Source organism: Vitis vinifera, chromosome 6 (assembly GCF_030704535.1).
Source record: "Vitis vinifera cultivar Pinot Noir 40024 chromosome 6, ASM3070453v1".
In the NCBI taxonomy this organism is placed as follows: Eukaryota; Viridiplantae; Streptophyta; class Magnoliopsida; order Vitales; family Vitaceae; genus Vitis; species Vitis vinifera.
The window spans coordinates 20963553-20984124 of NC_081810.1; the positions used below are offsets into that span (position 1 = coordinate 20963553).

The 20572-nt window shown below is 34.9% G+C and overlaps 1 protein-coding gene across 2 annotated transcripts; it reads left to right on the forward strand.

Moving 5' to 3' along the window:
• The first annotated feature begins 8158 nt into the window (after window positions 1-8158).
• LOC100244888 (lactoylglutathione lyase) lies at window positions 8159-18831 on the forward strand. 2 transcript variants are annotated; one of them, XM_003632213.4, is made up of 9 exons: window positions 8159-8244; window positions 8501-8626; window positions 8723-8784; window positions 13138-13198; window positions 13390-13469; window positions 13580-13650; window positions 14435-14524; window positions 15406-15528; window positions 18626-18831. In XM_003632213.4, exons 2-8 carry the CDS (start codon window positions 8534-8536, stop codon window positions 15504-15506), a joined length of 558 nt encoding a protein of 185 aa, XP_003632261.1. In that variant the 5' UTR covers window positions 8159-8244; window positions 8501-8533; the 3' UTR covers window positions 15507-15528; window positions 18626-18831. The 2 variants fall into 2 exon arrangements, with proteins under 2 accessions (XP_003632261.1, XP_002276276.1); XM_002276240.5 differs by having other exon boundaries at window positions 8216-8408.
• The last annotated feature ends 1741 nt before the right edge of the window (window positions 18832-20572 follow it).

Sequence of the window (20572 nt, forward strand, 5' to 3'; positions counted from 1 at the left end):
TGTGTGCGATTATGCGTTCATCATTGGCGAAAGCGCTTGTTCTACAAGTTTTCGCAGTCAAATCCATCTAGATTTGGATTATAGTTTGTTAAGTTTAGATGTTTGTCACTAAGGCAACACCGAACAACGGACAAGCCGGGTGATTGGTTCTAACAACTATGTTGATCCATGCAGGTTTCCACACAACCCAGATCCGTCTAATCTAATAGATAGAAAAGGAGTTACTTCTACCAGTGGAAAACTTCAACTAGGCAGATGAAAAAATGCTAGAGTCGGGCGCTCTAGGCTGAATAGCCCAATTGGTGACCTGTCCGAGTGAGAGTTCCAGGCTCATTTTCATATTCCAAACACCATCCCGATTCAACTATCAGATGACGAAGCTTTATCACCAGTTCCCGAATAACATGATATACTTTACTAAGGAGCAATTTGTCGCGAGACCCCGTCTCCCCCTACTTTCTCTTCTTAAACAATTTCTTCACTGCACACAAATTACTCATATATTTCTTCATTCGAACATCGTTCGGATACTGTTAAGGTGCAGTGTGTTGGACATGCTTTTCTAGTTAGATCTCTCATTGCTAGAAGTTTTGTTCATCCACACTTTCAAGATGAGCCAAAAGGAGAGGTTCACCTTATCTGTGCACATATTTTTTTCTCCAATTCATGACCCATCTTTCGGACTTGAGCAAAGGTTGGGCTAAGGGGCATGTTTTGGTGTCCAACCCCTAGAGCGGTTCGTTTGAGGGTTCGGACAGAGTGTTTGCTCTGCAGCATTCGTTGAAGATTCCAAGTAGACTATGTTTTTACCATTTTTGTTTTGTCTTGCTCCTATTCTATCCTTGTTGCTAACCTACTCATGATCTTCATGTTTATCTAATACAGGTAAGGAGAGGCGGAGACGTCTTGTGGAGTAGGTGGAGAAGGTTTCATTTGCCCGTCTAAACAAGTTATTCGAGATTGACACTGTTGAACGGGCTCACAACGTTCTTTTATTGGACAAAAACCTCCAAAACCTGATTAAAAATCCAAAGTCTTTCATCATTCCAGTGTTTCCCTGGCTAGTTTCTTTGTATTCAGTGCCCGACGAACATATCATGTTAAAAAATCTACATTTCTACGAGGTTTGCTCGTTTGGCGAATTCTGAAGCACGTTAGGCTCGTCTAGAAGAACATGAGAAAAAAATGTCAAGAGCGAACACTTAGACAACCTCCAATATCTGATTAAAAATCCAAAGTCTTTCATAATTCCAGTGTTTCCCTGCCGTCTTTAGTGCCCAGCGAACATATCATGTTAAAAAACCTACCTTTCTACGAGGTTTGCTCGTTTGGCGAATTCTGAAGCACGTTAGGCTCGTCTAGAAGAACATGAGAAAAAACGTCAAGAGGGAACACTCAGACAAGCTCCAACAAGCTCCAACTGCTAGTCGTTTGACTTCCAGTTCTTTTGTTCATTTTCTTGTCCAAAAGAAGAAGCCTACGACTCGTCCTGTCACGAGAACTCTACCTCCTGTTTTGTCCTTTTTTTCGTCCTTTTCTTTTTCTTCGTCCTCCTCCTTTTCTAACGATGAGACAGAAGCAAGGGAGAGTAGACCGGTGCCCCTAATTATTTGCGAGAAAGAGAAAAAAAATGAAATGGATACCAATTTGAGAGTCGGGTTCTGTGAAAGGCAACATAAGCGCCTGTTCAAGTCTATCACTATTGGCTCCTCTTCTTCCAAGAAGGCTCGCCAAGTACCTGGTCCAGACTCTCCATCCAAGCCAACACTGCCGACTTCTACTACAGTTGTTGCTTTGGACTCGAATGAAAAACCTTTCTCTGTTGACGACATTCCCTATCACAAGATGAAGAATCCCTTTGTCATCTTAGGGAACATCAGTGAGGAATCATTCGAGTGTCTGTACCTTTATTTTCTCTATCCCAATCCAACCTATGTTCCCAACCAGAAGGAAATGTTCAAACTTCTGAGGCGTATCTCCTCCTTTACTGAAATGGAGCCTTTAGTGCAGGAAATGGGGACACTCTTTCCAATTACGCAATGAATTCCGATTGAGGTGGATGAAGACCTTAGCCAATCTTTCATGGCACGACTTCTTTACGGTATTGCAGACATTGCCATTGCTCATATAATTCATATGAAGGACTATACTGTTTTTGAGACAACAAAAGTAGTAAGTCATCTTTATCTTTTTCACTTGTGGTTTTTCTGGTTTTTTTTATTTATTTAGTCTCTTGTTTCATAATGATCTTTACTGCCCTCAAGTGATAGCCGGAGTTCGTAACCTCATGCGATAGCAAGTGCACATTTTCCAACGACTGGAAACAGTCGAAACCATGAGAGCATACATTGCCCATAACATGGACGGAAACGAGGAGTTTCTACCTTGCATGGAGATGGCAAGGAGCAAGGTTGCTGCTACCCGGAAGCTGGCTGAGAAGGGTGCCTATCTATTGAGAAAGGTTGATGAGGAAAATAAAGCATCACAAGTGAAGGCTTGCCGACTAGCTGAGGAGAAGGTGGTTATAGCGGCCGAGAAAGAGAAGGCTAAAGAGGAGACTGGCCGGATAAGATGAAAGCTACAAGACCTCCGGGTAGGGTTTGCCACTCAAAAGAAGGAACTGGAAGATGACTACCGAAAATAGGTTGATGACATGTTCTTCTATGATTACCAGTGTTGTATAAAGAAACATGACATTGGCAACGATACTCTCAACTTTCCTTCTGATAATGAGGATGAGGATTTTTTAAGTGGCCCTGCCTAAGAAGATGGGTCTGCGCCAAGAGATAGACATGCTCCAAAAGACGGACTTTCCGCTAAAGACAACTTTCACGACGAGCAAATTTGACTTTTTTTTTTCCTTTATTTTCTTTGGTCGGTTGATTGGTGACCAAGACTTGTTGAGAAACTACTCGGACATCATCTTCAAGCATAGAATACTTGTCCGCCCACCTGAATAGGTCATCTATTTTTATGAGCGGTTTCTTCTCGAGGGACTCGAAAATTGGAGTGTCTGGGTTGATGTTTCGCTCGAAGATCTATAGGATGACGTCCATACTACAATATTCAACTTAAAACACTACTTGCTTCATGAAATCCCTTAACGTTTCATTTTCATGTAACTTGATGTTATGTAGGGTGCTTATGTTCTGCTTTTGGTGAGTGAAACATAGATAGTGGCCTACAAAGGCTTCCAAGACTTTCTAGAATGTGTTCACAAAATTTTGTGGGAGACGGAGAAATTAGTAGAAAGTTTGGTCATGTAGGCTGGTCAAAAAGACCTTGCACATCAGTGTATCATTCCCTATGTCAAGAGTCATGAGCTGCTTGAAGTGCATGATGTGATCAAACGGGTCGTTCATTCCATCATACATTGTAAATTTGGGCACCACGAACCCTTTAGGCAGTTCTATGGACTTGCATTTTTCACGTGCATCCTCTCTCAATCGGCGAGACTCGTTTTCTAATGGTGAAAAAATTAGTTTTGAAAAAGTTAGAATCGCCACTTATTTTATTTTATTTTAAAAAGGAAAATAAAAAAAGAAAGAAAACCCTAAAGAAATAACTCCATAGTTTTGGAAAAGCATGTCTTTGAAAAAACTCGAGTCTAGGTCCAAGGATCAGGTTACTTATTTGGGAAAGTACCTCAAAGAGGTAGCACCCCTCTAAGCCCTAAAGATGACAATTAATTAATTAATTGAAGATACTTAGATAGACTAAGATGATTTCGAGATTCTATTAATACTAGCCTGTCAAATAAGAAATCAAATCACAATCATAAAAGAGAGTTAGGGTGTGTACCTGGGCTACATCTTAAGCATTATCACAAGACATCAAAGTTATTTCAGAAATATTGCACACAATATAAATTTATATCAAAGATAATCAAACAATCAAATGTATATCAAGACAATCAAGCATGACATCAAACAAGGGCATGATACACAAAGACATGGATATTCATGGAATTTTGAAAATAGGGTGATGGAGAGCATACCTGGACAACAAGTTGAGCGCTAAAATGGGAAACAAGATTAGCTCAATAAAAAATGTAAAAAAATCTCATGTAGCACAAAGATGAATCAAAATCAGTCAAATATTAAACAAACAAATATTGAAGAAAATATCATGGATGTCAAGTCCCTTACTAAGGCCCTAATTAATTTTGCATGATTTGATTCTATAAGCTCCATTACTTGGAACCATGAAATTTATTTAAGCTTGTTGAAAATCGAGAAAATGGTTGAAAATAGTGAAAATGCATGCCAAAAGGAAAAAAAAAATGGCAGCAAAAGATTTGTTGAAATCTGGATTTTATGCCTAGATATCTGAGGATGAAATTTGAAAATAGGGAATTATTCCGGTGAAAAAAAATTTTGAAGACTTGAATCAAAACTTGTGAGATCACAAAGAGAAGAAAAAAAAAACCAAGTGAGGAAGAAAATGTGCATCAAGGTAGTCAATACTAGAGTAAGGTCTAGGGTGGGCACTGTGACTGCACTGGATTCTTGATTGCATTTTGTCCTTTTTCGTGCCCCAATAAAAAATTTTGAGCCTCCTTCTAAGCATTTTAGTTTGACAAGTTTTTCTATGCCTAAGGAAATTGTTGTTGTAATTGAAGTTGATGAAAGGGTTGAGGAGACTGCCCAAAGACTTCTGCTACTATAGAATCCCAGTGTTGTAAAACCATTTTGCCATCTAGAAGTTCTAATTCATCAATATTATCTCTATTTGCAAGGATGCGTCGATTTTGACCTCATTTTGTGTCATTTCGTCTAGCTTTCCCACATTTAAACTGATGGCTTGTTAGCTTCCTTGGATGTAATTTTTTCCTAAAAGAACGAAAAACACACAAAAACCAATTTTCATGCTTCATTAAGTCCATATCATTATCTCTTCAGGCATTTTGGAAAATTGTGTTCTGATTACTAGCACAACATGATGATTCACCAAGGTTTCCTGTGAGCATGCTAAGCAAGATTCACAGGAGCGACTTTGTTGAGAGCTTTGAAAGTACATGTGATTCGGAACTTTCAACTTATGTAGAAACAAAGAAGACAACATCTTCTATCTACATCTTGTTTGTCTTATGAAGTAGGAGTACCAATTCTTTGGGAACTTCCTCATTCTTCCATGGTTTCCTTTTTCGAAATTGACTTTGTTTTGCACTAGGCTCTTTTTCTTCAGTTAAGTGAGACATAAGAGCCTTTTCAAGGAAGTCTGTTGTAAAACGCTAAATTGTTGTATCTCCAAATGGAAGTGTTCCTGGTAGAGGCAAGGTGCCACAATATCTTTTTGAGATTTCTGTAAATTTATCAGATGTGGAACTTTTGAATTTTCTTGTTTTCTGTGATTTGATGATGATCGCTCTTTGTGAATTTTTGTTTGGGTATTCATCCTTCCTTTGACGCCTTCATAGTGAAAATACTGCAATTATTTGGTTCTTTGTATTATCATCTGTGGGATTCGACGAAAAAAGTCGAGTTTCTAGCGATGAATCAGTGATGCCAAACAAGAATATTTACAGTAGCTAAAGAACCAATTTGAGGAATAAGTCCAATAATGATGGTTCAGTCTTTTATGCATCTTTTTCGTTTTGCCACTCTTCAATCTTTGACTCCCTTTCTTCTCAAATTGAATCTCATTTCCCAAATCCAAACGAACCAAAAACCCTAACAAATCATGCACGATTCTTTGAATCCACTCTAATGCCTTAAACAATTGGATTAAAGGATATAGAATTTTTTTTTAAGGAATCAACTAGATATGTTTGTAATAGGAGCAACCACCTCATAGCGGGGTTATTTATTTGGTAACATTAATTTCAAGGATCTTGGTTATATATTTAACTCATTATATGAAAGTGGTTTGCTTAATCTAGGGACTTTCATGGGCTAAAGGCCAAACTAAAATGTATGTTAATCTTGTGTTGGGGAAATTTTCCAAGTTTAAGGTAAAGAAATCAATCTGATAGAATCTTTACTTAGTAATAAGATAATGACTTGTCAAACATATACTTGATACTTATGATATTAGGATATCTAGCAAAAGATATGTAGTCCTAGCGGCTCTATACTTGCTAAACTATTATTTGCCTTAAATCCATAAAGAATATATGACTACCTTAAAATCTCACCCATAAGTAAAAAGCTATTAAAGACCTCAACACTAGCTCAATATTATCTTAAGGTTGAAAATCCATACAACATATTAACTTCGTGAATCATAATTCCATGATAGTTAATACCATTATTCACCATAAATCATGTATAATATGTAACTATACACTTTAATGCACTCACCATGGAAACCTATCCCGATGAGCAAAATAAGTCATCCCTCAAATTAGGAGGTAGTATGTAATTATTTTAGATGAATTGCCTAAGTTCATGAATCGGTTGTGAACTACTCATCAACTTATAAGGAACCTATAACTTGAATTTTTTTGTGTAACTCTTAATGCACTTAAGCCATGTACAATATAAGCGATGCAAATCTAAAGACTCAAATAAATCTTAAGGCAATTAGTGAATAGAAAAGTGAAATTAATTTTGTTGTATCATGTTTTGCTTTTAAGGACTTTATCATAAAGTGTAACTCTAGTTTGCAACTTAAGCCTATCCTAAGCATATTTTTCCATAGTTGGGTTGTGGTTTAAGCTAGTAAATAAAAGGATGTTTAATAGAACTTAACACTTATTGTTAAATAATTTCAGTTGACTTTAAGTTAAATTATACTTAAATTGTTAATTTAGAACTTACTCTTTAACATTTAAGGATTAAGGTTGCTAGGTAAAATTAACTTAAAAATTTATTCTAAATCATCAAATTATTATATTTACCCTCATTAATTTTAACTAATATTTACACTCATTAATTTTAATTAATGTATATTTTTATTAATCTTAAATAATAAATTGGTTTATTAAACATCCATATTTAAAGTAAGTTATTAAGTTAATAAGTTATTTTATCAAACACCCTCTAAATGTTTGACTTGGTTGGGTTAATACGTGTCATATAAATTAAACATCTACTTCATTAAATATTTTATTAATAGACCTTTATCAAGTGAATAAAAAACTATAAATAATATTCATTCACCTAAAAATCTATAGTCTTTACAAATCAATATGCTAATTTATAAACTTATAACATCCACTACTCAATCAATCTAATAATTGCAACCTTGTATTGTAATTCATAAAATGAATTGGAAACTCTAAAATAAAAATGAAAAAAATAAAATAAAAAGCAAACTAAAACAAAATGTCATCATACAAGATTATGTCATATTTTCAAACAAATCAATAACCAATTAAAAGTAAGAGCTAGGGTTCATAAAACTTAATATTTATTACTTAATGATTTAAGTTGTTTTTAAATTAAATTATACTAAAACTGTTGACTTAAAATTTATTACTTAATTTTTATTTTAAATATTAAAGTTGTTTGATAAAAATAATTTAAAATTTATTTTAAATTATCAAATTAACATATTTATCCTCATAGATTATAATTATGATATAGGAGGTCAAGTAACAATGAAAGTCATGGAATAGTAAAAAAAAAATCGTGGAGGTAATTAGGATACATAATGAGAAAAAGATAAAATGAAGATGTAGTAGACTTAATGATAAATTAATTATTTTTACTTATTATTAAAGATTATTTTTTATTTTAAGTTATACCATTAAGTTATTTTACCAAATATAATTAATTTATTTAAAAACTTAAATTAAGTTATTAAGTCATTTTAAATTATTAAGTTGATTTATCAAATACTCACTTATTATAATACTATTAACAATATGCATATTATATATTTATGTAAGATCAAATATATAAGAGAGATCACCACCACATCAACCGTAAATAGGTAAAAAATAAGTGGTAAAATTGGTAAGATTTCTAGATGGAGATATTTGTGATTTGATTAAAAGGGTTTTTAAAAATTTAATTTTTGAAATTGGATTATTTATTATTTTTTGGTCTCGTTAGAATCAAAATATCCTTATCATTTTTTTTAAAATATATAAATATTTTTTTTTAAATTTAAGTGTAAATACTTGACATAATTAATGATATTTATGTAAAAATAAATAAAATTATTTAAAAAAGGTAAAAAAAAAAAAAAAGAGAAGAGTTTGATTTAATCTCTTTTATACAAATATTTCTAATTATAATGATAAGCCGGGGCCGGGAGAAGACAGCCACTGCATCTCCCAGTTAAAATCGCGACAAGGTGACCTCTCTCTCTTTCTCCTTCTTCTCCTTCTGTGGCCAGTGGCCATGGCTTCCTGCTCTATTGCCACTTCTCTATCGCGCCTCTCTCTCCTCCGTCTAATCCCCAAACCCTCTTCTTCTTATTCTTCTTCAATTCCTCTTTTTCCTACCACTACTCGGAAGGTTCTTATTGTTGGCAGTGGTGGTTTCAAAATTTGGCTTATCGAATTTTTTTTTTAATTTTTTTTTTGTCTCCTTGTTCGTGTTCTTTGCAGGATCCGAGTAGGTTTCGGTTGTTTTCGGCGTCAATGGCTTCTGAACCCAAGGAATCTCCCTCTAACAATCCGGGCCTCCATTCCAGCCCTGATGAGGCCACTAAAGGATACTTCATGCAACAGACTGTACCCTCTCTCTCTATTTATATTTTCTGTAGTTATGTAGCTGTTGAAGTTGATTTATTTTGTTTTCTTTTAATTTAATTTAATTTTTAATGGCAGATGTATCGGATTAAGGACCCTAAAGTCAGTCTCGATTTCTATTCTCGCGTATTGGGAATGTCGTAAGTATTTTGATTTTTTTTTGGAATTCCTAGTTAATTGACGAGTGTGATACAGCAGTTTATGATATTAATGCTATCCAAATTACTGAAAATATATGGATAATAAGTGTGTATAATAAATATACAAATAAAATGAAGTAGAAAACTGAAACTCACAAATAAGGTTGATCGGGGTTAGAGTTTGACTCTATGTTCTTAAAACGGATTTGTCCCACTCAAGTGCTTACGGTTTATTGACAATTGTCTCCCAGGATACAACAATCACTTTCTTATGATAATAGCATTTAAAATCACAAGAAACAACGAATCACTTGGTGATTTGTACTCTCTTGCATACCAAATATTTGATAGAAAAGAGAAATGACTAGACTTGAAGTTAAGGAGGACTTAAATGACAAGAAAAGAGAAAGAGTGGAGAGAATGGATGAATGAATGGAATGCTATGGGGGCTCCCTATTTATATATTTGTTGGTGACTTATTAGAAGAGACATGTCTTTAAAATACTAGACACATCATTTGAAACAAGTGGTATCGATTAGGAAAAGATGTGTCCTAATTTCCATTCACCTATATAAATATTCCAACAATCCCCCAAATGAATGAAAATTGTCTTAAAAAATGCAAATGACAAGTTAATCAATCAAGAGAGTACAACTTGAAAAGTAATTGCGTCAAGATAGGTAGCTTGTGACTTTGAACCTTCCTTAGTAAAATATTATTGGATTAGCTAATCAGTGAACGTGATGTCTTAAACTATTTAGCCGTTGATGTAAATCAAGACAATAATATTCACACAATTCCCTTTCGAATCACCATTGATTTTCATGGTTTTGTTCATTTTGACCCTAAACAGATCCTGGTTTCATGAGTGCTATAAAAAATTTCAGCCTTGAAAATTCTCATAGAAATGGCCCCATTTCACACTCACATAGGTGATTCCTATTAAGAGTATCCTGTCATACCCCACTTGTTTTCCAAGCTATAAGACTCATTAAAAGCAAAGCTTAACCTAGTTCATGCTATAGAAAACACTATTTCATCATAGGAATAGGTAAGAGATTATCTCTTTAGTGTTTATCTTAGTCATTCATAACTTAGTTGTCCTTTTGAACCTAGATATTGGGATCTCCAGTCAACTAGGTTGGGTTGCCATTATGAAGATTTTTTGGTCATAGGCTTTAGTCCCATTCCCCTTGATAAGTAGTTAACTTGATCTCTTGGCAAACCTTTAGTAAGTGGATCCGCAAGGTTGTCCTTTGATTTGATGCAATCAATCGAAATCACTCCATTTGAAATTAATTGTCTTGTATTTTTTCTCTAAGGACTCTCAAAGTTCCTTGGCAGTTCTTGTTGGACTATACGCATTGTATAATGTGTTGTCCAAACTATTGAGGATGTAATTCTTGTATAGAAAGTCAGAATGATTCCAAGCTCCCATAGTTGCTTGCACTTGTTTATCGGTTTCACCCTCCTTTAACATAGGGTCATCCTCATATAGGACCCGAGCAAGATTCAGAGTTGTAAGGTAGAACAACATTTTTTGTTGTCACCTCTTGAGATCTGTCCCAGTGAACTTCTTAGGTTTCTCACCATTTGCAGCAATAGGAGGTATAATAGAAGATGTAGAAGCCATCTTCACTAAAAAAAATCAATTGTAATAAGATTAGAAATAAAAGAAAATTTAGCTTAAGCTTGCTATCCAATTTACTAAAAATATATGGATAATAAGCGTGTATGATAAATATACAAATAAAATGAAGTAAGTAGAAAATTGAAACTCATAAATAAGGTTGATCGAGGTTAGAGTTTGACTCTATGTCCTTAAGACAGATTTGTCCCACTCAAGTGCTTATGGTTTATCGACAATCGTCTCCTAGGATACAACGATCACTTTCTTATGATAATAACACTTCAAATCACAAGAAACAACGAATCACTTGGTGATTTGTACTTTCTTGTATACCAAATATTTGGTAGAAAAGAGAAATGACTAAGCTTGAAGTTAAGGAGGACTTGAATGACAATAAAGGAGAAAGAGTGGAGAGAATGGATGGATGAATGAATGAAATGCTATGGGGGGGGTCCTTATTTATAGATTTGTTGGTGACTTATTAGAAGAAATGTGTATTTAAAATACTAGATACATCATTTGAAATAAGTAGTATTGATTAGGAAAAGATGTGTCCTAATTTCCATTCACCTATACTAGACACATCCTTTGAAATAAGTAGTATCCATTAGGAAAAGATGTGTTCTAATTTCCATTCACCTATATTAAACACATCCTTTGAAATAAGTAGTATCCATTAGGAAAAGATGTGTCCTAATTTTCATTCACCTATATACATATTTTCTTTTTGATAAGTAAGAAAAGTATTGTATTATGAAGAGGTGTTAAAATAACAACTTAAAATGTACAAAACAGAAAGGGAAATACTCACCCTCTAACAAGTGAAACAAAAAACTGTCCACAATGATATACAAAAAACAAACCCTTCCCTTAATAGGAACACGCCCAATCAATAAACTCCAAAAAGGTCGATGGACCATCTTTTATAAACAATTTAGTCTCCAACCAAAGTGAGTTAAGAAAAGAAGTTTTCAGCATTTGGATGGATGACACCTCATCTTCAAAGGCAATTTTGTTCCTTGTCTTTCAAACTGTCCAAAAAATGCAAAGAGGACCCGCTCTCCAAACTATCTTATGCCTTCTTCCCACAAAGAATCCGTTCCAACCCAATAGGGTTTCCTTAACTGAAGATGGAAACACCCAAGACACTCTAAAAAGAGTGAAAAGCATTTCCCGTAATGCCCTTGTCTTCTCACAATGAATAAGGAGATGGTCAATGGATTCCTCTTCCGCTTGACAAAAATAACATCTATTTGCTAAAGCCCAGTCTCTCTTTTTAACTTGGTCCAAGGTTAAAACTTTGCCCAAGATGCCTCCCAAGCGAAGATATTTACTTTTGGTCGTACACATGATATCCAAATGTTCTTCATCGGAAATAAAATTGAAGAGCCCGACTCTAGGGCTTTGTAAAGTGACTTTGTCGAGAAAATTCCATCCTTTGTTTCCATCCACTTCATCCTATCCTCCTCCTCCAAGATCAGATTCTGACCACACAAGCGTAATAGAAGGCCCTCCAACTCCCCCTCCCCCCCTATTGTCCCGTTCCATTCATCCTTCACCCAAGTTTCCTTAGGATTAGCTAGGGCAAATAAGGAAGGGAAAGAAGCACATAAAGGTGTATCCCCACACCAAGTATCCTTCCAAAAGCTCACCATTTGGCCATTCCCCACCACAAAGGATAGTCTACTACTAACGATGTGCCTAACCTTCCTAATTGCTTTCCACAACCCTACACCATACCCTCTCTTACATCCCGAGACAACCACCCTCCTCATTCCTCCCCATCACCTATATAAATATTCCAACAATTAAAAGTTGGGTTCTGAGGTTAGTTGTTGGTTGATGTGGGGTGATTGTGTTTTGGGGGTTGTGGGATGAATTGTATTGGCATAATTGTATTATTGAAGAGAGCAAGGTTTTGGGAGTCCATTTCTTTCTGAATAATGTCAAATAGTTGAGTTTCTTGAGTGTATGACGGGTGAGAATATCCCTTGGTACTAATCCTCTTTCTCATGGAAAAGTACCATATAAAATGAGGAGAGTATATCCAGGACACAAAGGATGCTTTGTGGCTGTGTTCCCACCACAATTTCAAGATTTTATCTTGGTGGAAAGCTCGAAACATTTGTGCGGAAAAAAAAATTCCAGTAGTTTATGCTGCAGTAAGCTGCACTTATTTTATTGTATTTTATTATCATTGTGTATGATTAGCATTCTACACAAAATCACCTATCAAATGATAGAATAATGTCATGCAAGGGTGATTTTGTATCTTGGAGGCATGTCCATTTGTCACATGTTTTACTTTTATCCTTCCTTCCCTTGGCCCTTTCTAAAGAGCTGTGCATGTTTGGTTTCTATTTTCTTAATGAGTACCATGGTTTAGACACCAAATACAGGTAGTTGCCACTTAGCAAGGCCTTTTAGTTATTAGCTTATGGTCATAGTATAATGATGCTGCATGCATATTTGTGGTGTGCTGAATTTCTTGTGGCTTATATTGGTATTAGTTGAAATATATTATTGTAATTTACATCTATTATATTTATTTAATCTGCATATTCTCCTTATCTTAGCCTTGAAAAATTCCATATCTGGCAAATTTGAGTTAATATAGAGTTGTGGGTCATACTACAGACTTTTTTTCCTTTTGCTATTAGATTCTTTAAATTGAAAATTAATGGTTGTAGCTTTTTTTTCCATGTTTTCTTGAATGTTCCAGGCTACTTAAACGGTTGGATTTTCCAGAGATGAAGTTTAGCCTGTACTTTATGGGGTATGAGGTAAAACTTCTTATGCCACTTCTACAAGAATCTTTTATTATTATTATTATTATTAATTCCTTGATAATTGTTCATGTTGACTTATTTGATTTTTTTTGTATGTTGCAATAATATATTTATTTGTTATCAGTGCATTTCCTGATTTTTTTTATTCATTAGACAAATAGTAAAGATACCATTTTTTGGTGTAGGATACAGCATCAGCTCCCAGTAATGAAACTGAAAGAATCGTCTGGACCTTTAGTCAAAAGGCTACTATTGAGCTCACACAGTAACAATTATCATTTATTTTGATGTCCTCTCTATCTGCAAAACAATCTTTCTGGCTTACCCATCCCTAGTTTTGCTGACAACGTGTAATGTTCCAAAAAATTGTTACAGCAACTGGGGTACTGAGAGTGATCCTGACTTCAAAGGTTACCACAATGGGAACTCAGAACCTCGTGGATTTGGTATGTATAGCTGAAATATTGACTTAAGAATGTCTTGGAACTTGACAATCATGTGGTGATATATTTGTCTCTTCCTTAACATATTTGTTGATAGTCTTCTCGATGACAAATGGTGAGTTTTATTTTTATCCTCTTTTGTGGCATTTATGGAGGTGTCAGGACAATTAGGGTTGTTGATTTGAGAGTATTGCATACCATATGAATCATTCTGATCTATAATGTGGTATTGATGAGAGGGGTGCTGAAAGCCTTAGCTTAGATGGTATTTGGGTGGGAGGAGTGGGGCTTTGGTTGGTTTAGATTTAGATCCCGATGGGAAGTTGTATTGTGTAACATTGTACCAGTAAGTGGAAAAAGGAACGAGGCAGAAACGCACCTACTTCCTTTTAAGTAGCCTCCCAAAATAGAGAGGAAGCTGCTTCCTTCATTCCAAGGGACTAAAAATTTAGTATCCCAGAGTTTCTAGTACATGTTTGCTGCAAAGGTGATATGGTGGTGTCAACTTTCTGCAACCATATTTGTTATTTCGATTGCTGTACCACCAAACAGAGATGTACTTGTTCAGAGATGCAACTACTTGGCGGACTAAATATATCTCCAAGCTACTGGGTGTTACTGGAGATTGAATCTGTTATATGTATAATCTTTCTTCCCTTGACCTTTATATAACATGGTATCCAAATCATCAAGTGTTGTCTGATAGGAAAAAAATTGAAATCGTGATTTTCTGCATTTTGGTTCTTCTCCAATATTTCAAACACTAACGTGGCTCATTTTGTTTCAGGACACATAGGCATCACAGTCGATGACACATACAAGGCATGCGAAAGATTTGAACGTCTAGGGGTTGAGTTTGTAAAAAAACCAGATGATGGTAACTCACCTTTTTTTAATTCCATTTTTCATTGAGCACTATCATGTCTCCTTAATGAACATCGGTTTCTTGGGTTTAAATTAGTAGGTGGGGGTAACTGGAGATAGTTCAGTTCCCGAATCTGCTAGTATGCCTGTGGATCTGTTCTTTAGATGGATCATCAATGTCCCTTTCAGGTTATATTTTGGTTTGAGATGTGGGTTGCATGCATGACCATTAAAAAACCTCAAGTCTGTGTATATGTGCATCGAAAAGAATAGATGCACAACAGGAACGTGAGAATCCTTGCTGAAAGGTAATAACATAAAGAAAACAAGAATGGGAAACCCAACTATAAAATTGAACTTCGAAAAGATTTTGAGTTTTGAACTCCTCTTAGTTAGCAGGTTGGCCACCATGCTTGCAATCTTAGGTGTTTTAAATTGCATTACTTTAGTTAAGGTTTTTAATTCTTTGACATCATGAGAAATCTCTCTGCCACCAATAATTAATGAATGGCAGATACCTCTACTGACACTATTTAGTCTCTCAGGAATTTGGCATCAATTTATTCAAAGGTGGTTGATGCAAGGTTGAAAGCTGGTTGTAAGATAAATCTTAAACCCTGATGGGTCATACTTTGATCCATGAAGCTGACACCAAAGAAGTTGGTTAACAAAGCTTTATGGTTTTGGTTCTGGATTCTTTGCATCTAATTCAAGGTTATGCTGTTGGGATAGCATAACAAACTTTTGTTTGGGTTCATGTTCCATGATGCATCCTCTATTTGTCTGACCACCTGTTTGGGTGCTATATTGAAAAAAAGAGAACATCTTCTTCAACTATGATTTAAAAAAAAAAAAAAATAGTTGCTTTTATATTATCTGTCATGCTGGCTGCAGGTAAAATGAAAGGGTTAGCATTCATTAAGGATCCTGATGGCTATTGGATTGAAATCTTTGACCTTAGAAGAATTGGAACTGTGAGTACCACTGCTGCTTGAGAAAATGAGACAAGAATTTCAGGTAAACTTTTGGCATTCTTTTATTCCTATTTTTTATTAAATCTAGATTTGCTTATACATCAAAAAGTATAGTTATTTGGCTGAATAGATTTTCTGTTGCCTAACATATTAAATGTGTAGCAAGCTTTGGAATTTTCATCCTTCATCTCATATTGTTTGACTTCATGGAAACATGCTTAAGGGTTTCAGAGCAAAATACTGATCAGATGTGTAAGATTATCTGGGTTCAAATCTTGGTGCTCATGAGAACTTTTGGTGTCTGATAATATAATAATATTGCTTGTTGCTTTATATGGTTTTGACAACCTCATTCAGATGCAAAACTTCATTTTCAAGAATAAAACCTAGAGACATGCATCACTTACAGTTCTGGAGATCACCAAACAGGTATTACAATACTTAAAATTGCATTGTCCTAGTATTGATAAGTTAGAGATTTGTATTGATACCATATCAAGATTGCCCAAATGGGACTTTTTAAGAGGGACAAATACCACACAAACTTCTAGGAAGGAGTTGCCCCCTAAGATTTTCACCCCTCCATTGTGAGAGGTAGTTGAGTTCTACTCATTTAGAAGAAATGCGACTGTCATGGTCCAAACCTTCCTAGAGCTTGTGTGCATCTGGCATAAGCAATTTGATCCAAGGCAACCTGTCCAATAGCATGTCAAATTACCCAAACACACACTCTGAAGCAAATTAGCACGAAGAAACAAGGTGGTGTAGGAAACAACAAGATTGGAACTGATACAAAATTTCATTGATAATCACACTGTTCTGGAGATTGAAATTAAGTTAGGAATATGATGAGGATGAATCTTCAAGATATATATCAAGAAAGAGAATTAGTATTAGTTGTAATTAAAGTAGGATTAATATTACTTGGAATTAAATTAGGATTAATATTTGTTGGAATCTAATTAGGATTAGCTAGTTGAGTTATAATATAATTAGAATTTGAGTCATGATAGGTTATTATAGTCCTAGTAAACTTTGGATTTTTTAAAGAATTTATTCCTTGTTCCTCTCCTTACACCCTAAAAAATAAAACCATAGTCCACCTACCCTTGAGTGTAGGCAACCATCCTAGGGTTGTCCTACATCAGAATATATATAAACTCTTTGCTCCAACCTTGAAACTATTGAGACTCAACCAAAAAATCAAGATATCTGCCACCCTCAAAACACTCTGAGGTGTTCCCTCCAAGATCCTTGAGTTTGTTTCTTTCCTAAAGCACCAAAAACGCAATCTTGTGTGGTTCAGTAGCATAGAAGGCTAGGAACCTGTTTGTGAACTGTTATTGAAAACAGTTATATGTTCCTCGGAGCAGAAACAAATTTTTGAGAATTTGTTCTACAAAGTTTTTTTTTTTTCCTTTTTAAGAATAAATTTGAGGTGTTTTCAAGTGTTTTTTGTAAAGTATATTGAAAAACAATTGAAAATATGTAGAATACTTTGAAAACTTTTGCATTATATATAAACGCACAATACCTTCATAGAGAATTAGTCAAAGAAACTATTTTTTCATATTTAAATTCTCAAACAGAAATTTGTTCCTAAAGACAATTGTGGCCCATTTTTAGGAACTGCTCTAAAAAATTGTTTTTTGAAAATTGTTTTAAAAAATGTTGTCCTAGCCTGAGGTTTCTATTTCTTGACCTCTACTTTGTGGTGGTTATTTTGTGTCTAAGGTCTAGTTATTTATAGTAAATTGCCCAATGTTTTTCTGTTAACAGACAGCCTTGTCATTGTTTACAATAATAGTGACCACCACCTGAATGAAAAAAGAAAGGTGGTGTGTAAAGTAAGGTAATGTTGTAGAGGTTAACATCCTCCCTTCATACCTTTTAATAGACCTCTTGACTGCATATTCATCCAGACCCAAATTATAGCAAGCAAAAAACATGAGCAATTGTAGGCGAAATCCACTATTTCCCTTACATCCACATGCCTAGTCTTTGTTAGTGGAATGAAGATGTTCCACTTTCAGTACATTCAGTGTTACCATCCCACTTAGTATTTCTATAAGAGTGATGAATAATTGATGTGGGAAGGGCCTCTGAAGATTATTCTGCCTTAGGTGGGTAATGGTTTCCAGCTGTGATTAAGCGAGGCCTTAGTTGCCTAAAGTAAAGTGATAGGGTAATTTATCCTTCCTAATATGATGAATTCTTCTGGTGGAGTTTCTATACAATTGATTTGTCCCACCAATTGGTTGAAGAGTTCAAGTTATTAGGTGATGGACCAATGACATACATTAATCTGACTTGGACCAATGCCTTACCACACTTTTTCGTGGGCAATCTCTCCTCAGTTTCACCTTGGGTCAATAAATGAGGAAGCTCAATAAATAAGGAAATAGACAAGCAGTGAGGTTCAAACTCTTGATCCCTCAGAAAACAAGACTCATGTTAGGCCACCAATCAACACAAAAGCCTAAGCTATTAGGTAATGGGCATCAAGCGGTTTAGATTAAAGTATTAATCATTCTCAGTAGCCACTGTACCTGTTTCAGTAATTTTTTGGCTCTACAGCATGAAATTAACTAAGATGAGTGCTCACTCCTTCGAGTGTTGGTGACTGAGCAAGAGACTGATATGGGCTTTCTCTTCCTTGAACTTCAATTTGGCGTCTTTGGTTTTGGTTGTGCTAGAAATAAGTTGTGCTTTTATTTAGTTATTTATTTGCTCTTCCCCAGTGTAATTCACTATGTAGTTTCTTCTGAGGAAGGTACAAGTTGGAGACATACAGTAACAAATTCAATAATTGGTGTATCTATAGAATATATTATTATTATTATTCCAAGTGGTACTTATTTTGGCATGGCTCTGTTTTTGTTTCCTTGCACTGCCCTTTCATCCCCTAAGGATACATCTTGCCTAGGTGTTGCCCACAGGGCCTTGATTATAATGATCCTAAGGTTCATCATATTAGTTTCATTCCTCTAGTAGTTCAAGTACACATAGGCTAGGAAAGGGTTCATAAAACTCACATAGAGGTGTGTGTTTTATTATTATTATTATTAAAAATAATCTCTTTTGGGGCAGGGAGGAGGCAAATATATTATTATAACTAAAATCTTGGAATTTTGATGCAGGAAAAGTGGAGTGGAGTGGAGTGGAGTGGAGTTGTGGGTTGCCAGGGTTCCATCTGCAGTGAGAAGACCTTAATAAGATTTTCTATTGAGAACAATATTTTGATACAAGTATTTCTGTACCTTTCCATTCTTCTATTTCCTCTGCTTGCTGCTTGCTGCTTGCTTACTGAGTTCAATAAGGCCAAACTGCATCCTCCTTTCTTTCACAGCATATGGTTTTAGGTTTGGTAAAAAGTTGCTTTTTCATTCCAAAATTAAATGTCACCTATTCCAGAAGATTCGATCCACCATATGATTTAAAATTTTGCACACAATGCAGATTTAGATGGATTCAGATGATAAAATTGTAGGGTCTATTTGAGAATTGTTTTTAAAAATAGTTTTTTATTCTTAAAAAAAAAAAAATTCCGTAACTTGAAAATAAAACACTTTATATAAAGTTTATTTTAAGAAATATTTGAAAATACAAAATTATATTTTAAATTCTTAAATAGATTTTTGTTTTAAAAAATATGAAGAAATGTTCTTTGAAATTATTTTAAAAAGTTAAATTCTGAGAATTGTTTTGAAAGTATTCCCTAAATAATCAGTTGGTAAAAATTAAAAAACAAGTCTTCAACAGGAAAAAGTTTGAATATGAAATCAGGTGCCTTAATTTTCTTCAAGAGGGCAGATGTGAATCCACTAAAGTACTAATTAATTGCCCTAATCAAAGTCTGAGACGATGGCCCATTAAGCTCCACCAATCACTCTAATGGCAAAGGACCAATCGCCCTAAACCCAGAAATTTGATGCCCTTTCTCTGAGCAAACTTCCAAAACCCCTCACTTCTTAAACCCTTTTCCATTAGGTTAAATATTGCAAGCCCTTTTGACCTTTACACTTCACTAGAAAAGACATTCCCAGAAAAGCTTTCCCCACTTGAAAGTTGAAACTAATTTAATCAAAGTAGTGATATAGCTGGCAGCCCTAATTATCTTAATCTAACTGCAGACAAGATGGTGGAAATTATAAAAATTGGTGCATGGACGACTCATACATTTGTTTATTTATTTTTCTACTTTTAAAAAATTGTTTTTTGCTTTTCGTACCCTATATATTATCCTTTGTAACGCAAGCAATAATATAATGGTATGGTCTGACATCAGATCTTGTGATCATTTAATTTTGGAGCTCCTTTAGACTCTTTCCCAATGGGGATTCCCTGTCATTTCAATATAAAACCACTCCACTTCTCACCTCTTCAGACACTGATTTAGCAACCTCATTTTTTGTTTGTTTTAGATTAATTTTACCAAAAATCAATGAATAATTGGATAAATAAAGTGGGGTTGGGCAATTGAGAGGGTTCCTAGTTCCCATCCATTGACTTAATTCAATCATTGCTTGTTGGGTTTAGGTTGATATATGTTTTGTTTGTCTAGGCGGCTGCTGTCCATTTTCTCCCCCTACCCTAACCCATATCTTTCAGATCTTACCAATAGAGAAAATAGTGTGTGTGGTTAGTCAAACGAATGAGGATAGTGACAAAATCTGGTGATGAATTTGAACAATCCAAGAAGATGAAAACTCCATTATTTTTTCTGTTGTTGAAAAGCGGTCCAGCATGAGGGGAAACAACTGTGGTAGGCTGCTAAGTGGAAGGGTGTCTCCAGCCACATCGCCCTGGCATGTTTCATTTCAATGGAACATATTCCTTGCTGAGATATAATAAATATGTCACTAAAAATATAAACCCCTTTCCCCTAAAGTTGTTTAATTCAATTCATTTAAAGGCAGGCACCCATGTTAAAAATAACATTCCATGACTCATTTGTTCATCACAAAATTTAACCCTACACTCATGCCTAGACAGCCCTTTAGGATACTATTATTTAACCTGTCTCCTTGTAAGAACAGACTGAGATTTGTTTAATGATACCTCATTTTGAAAAGCTTGAGCCTTCA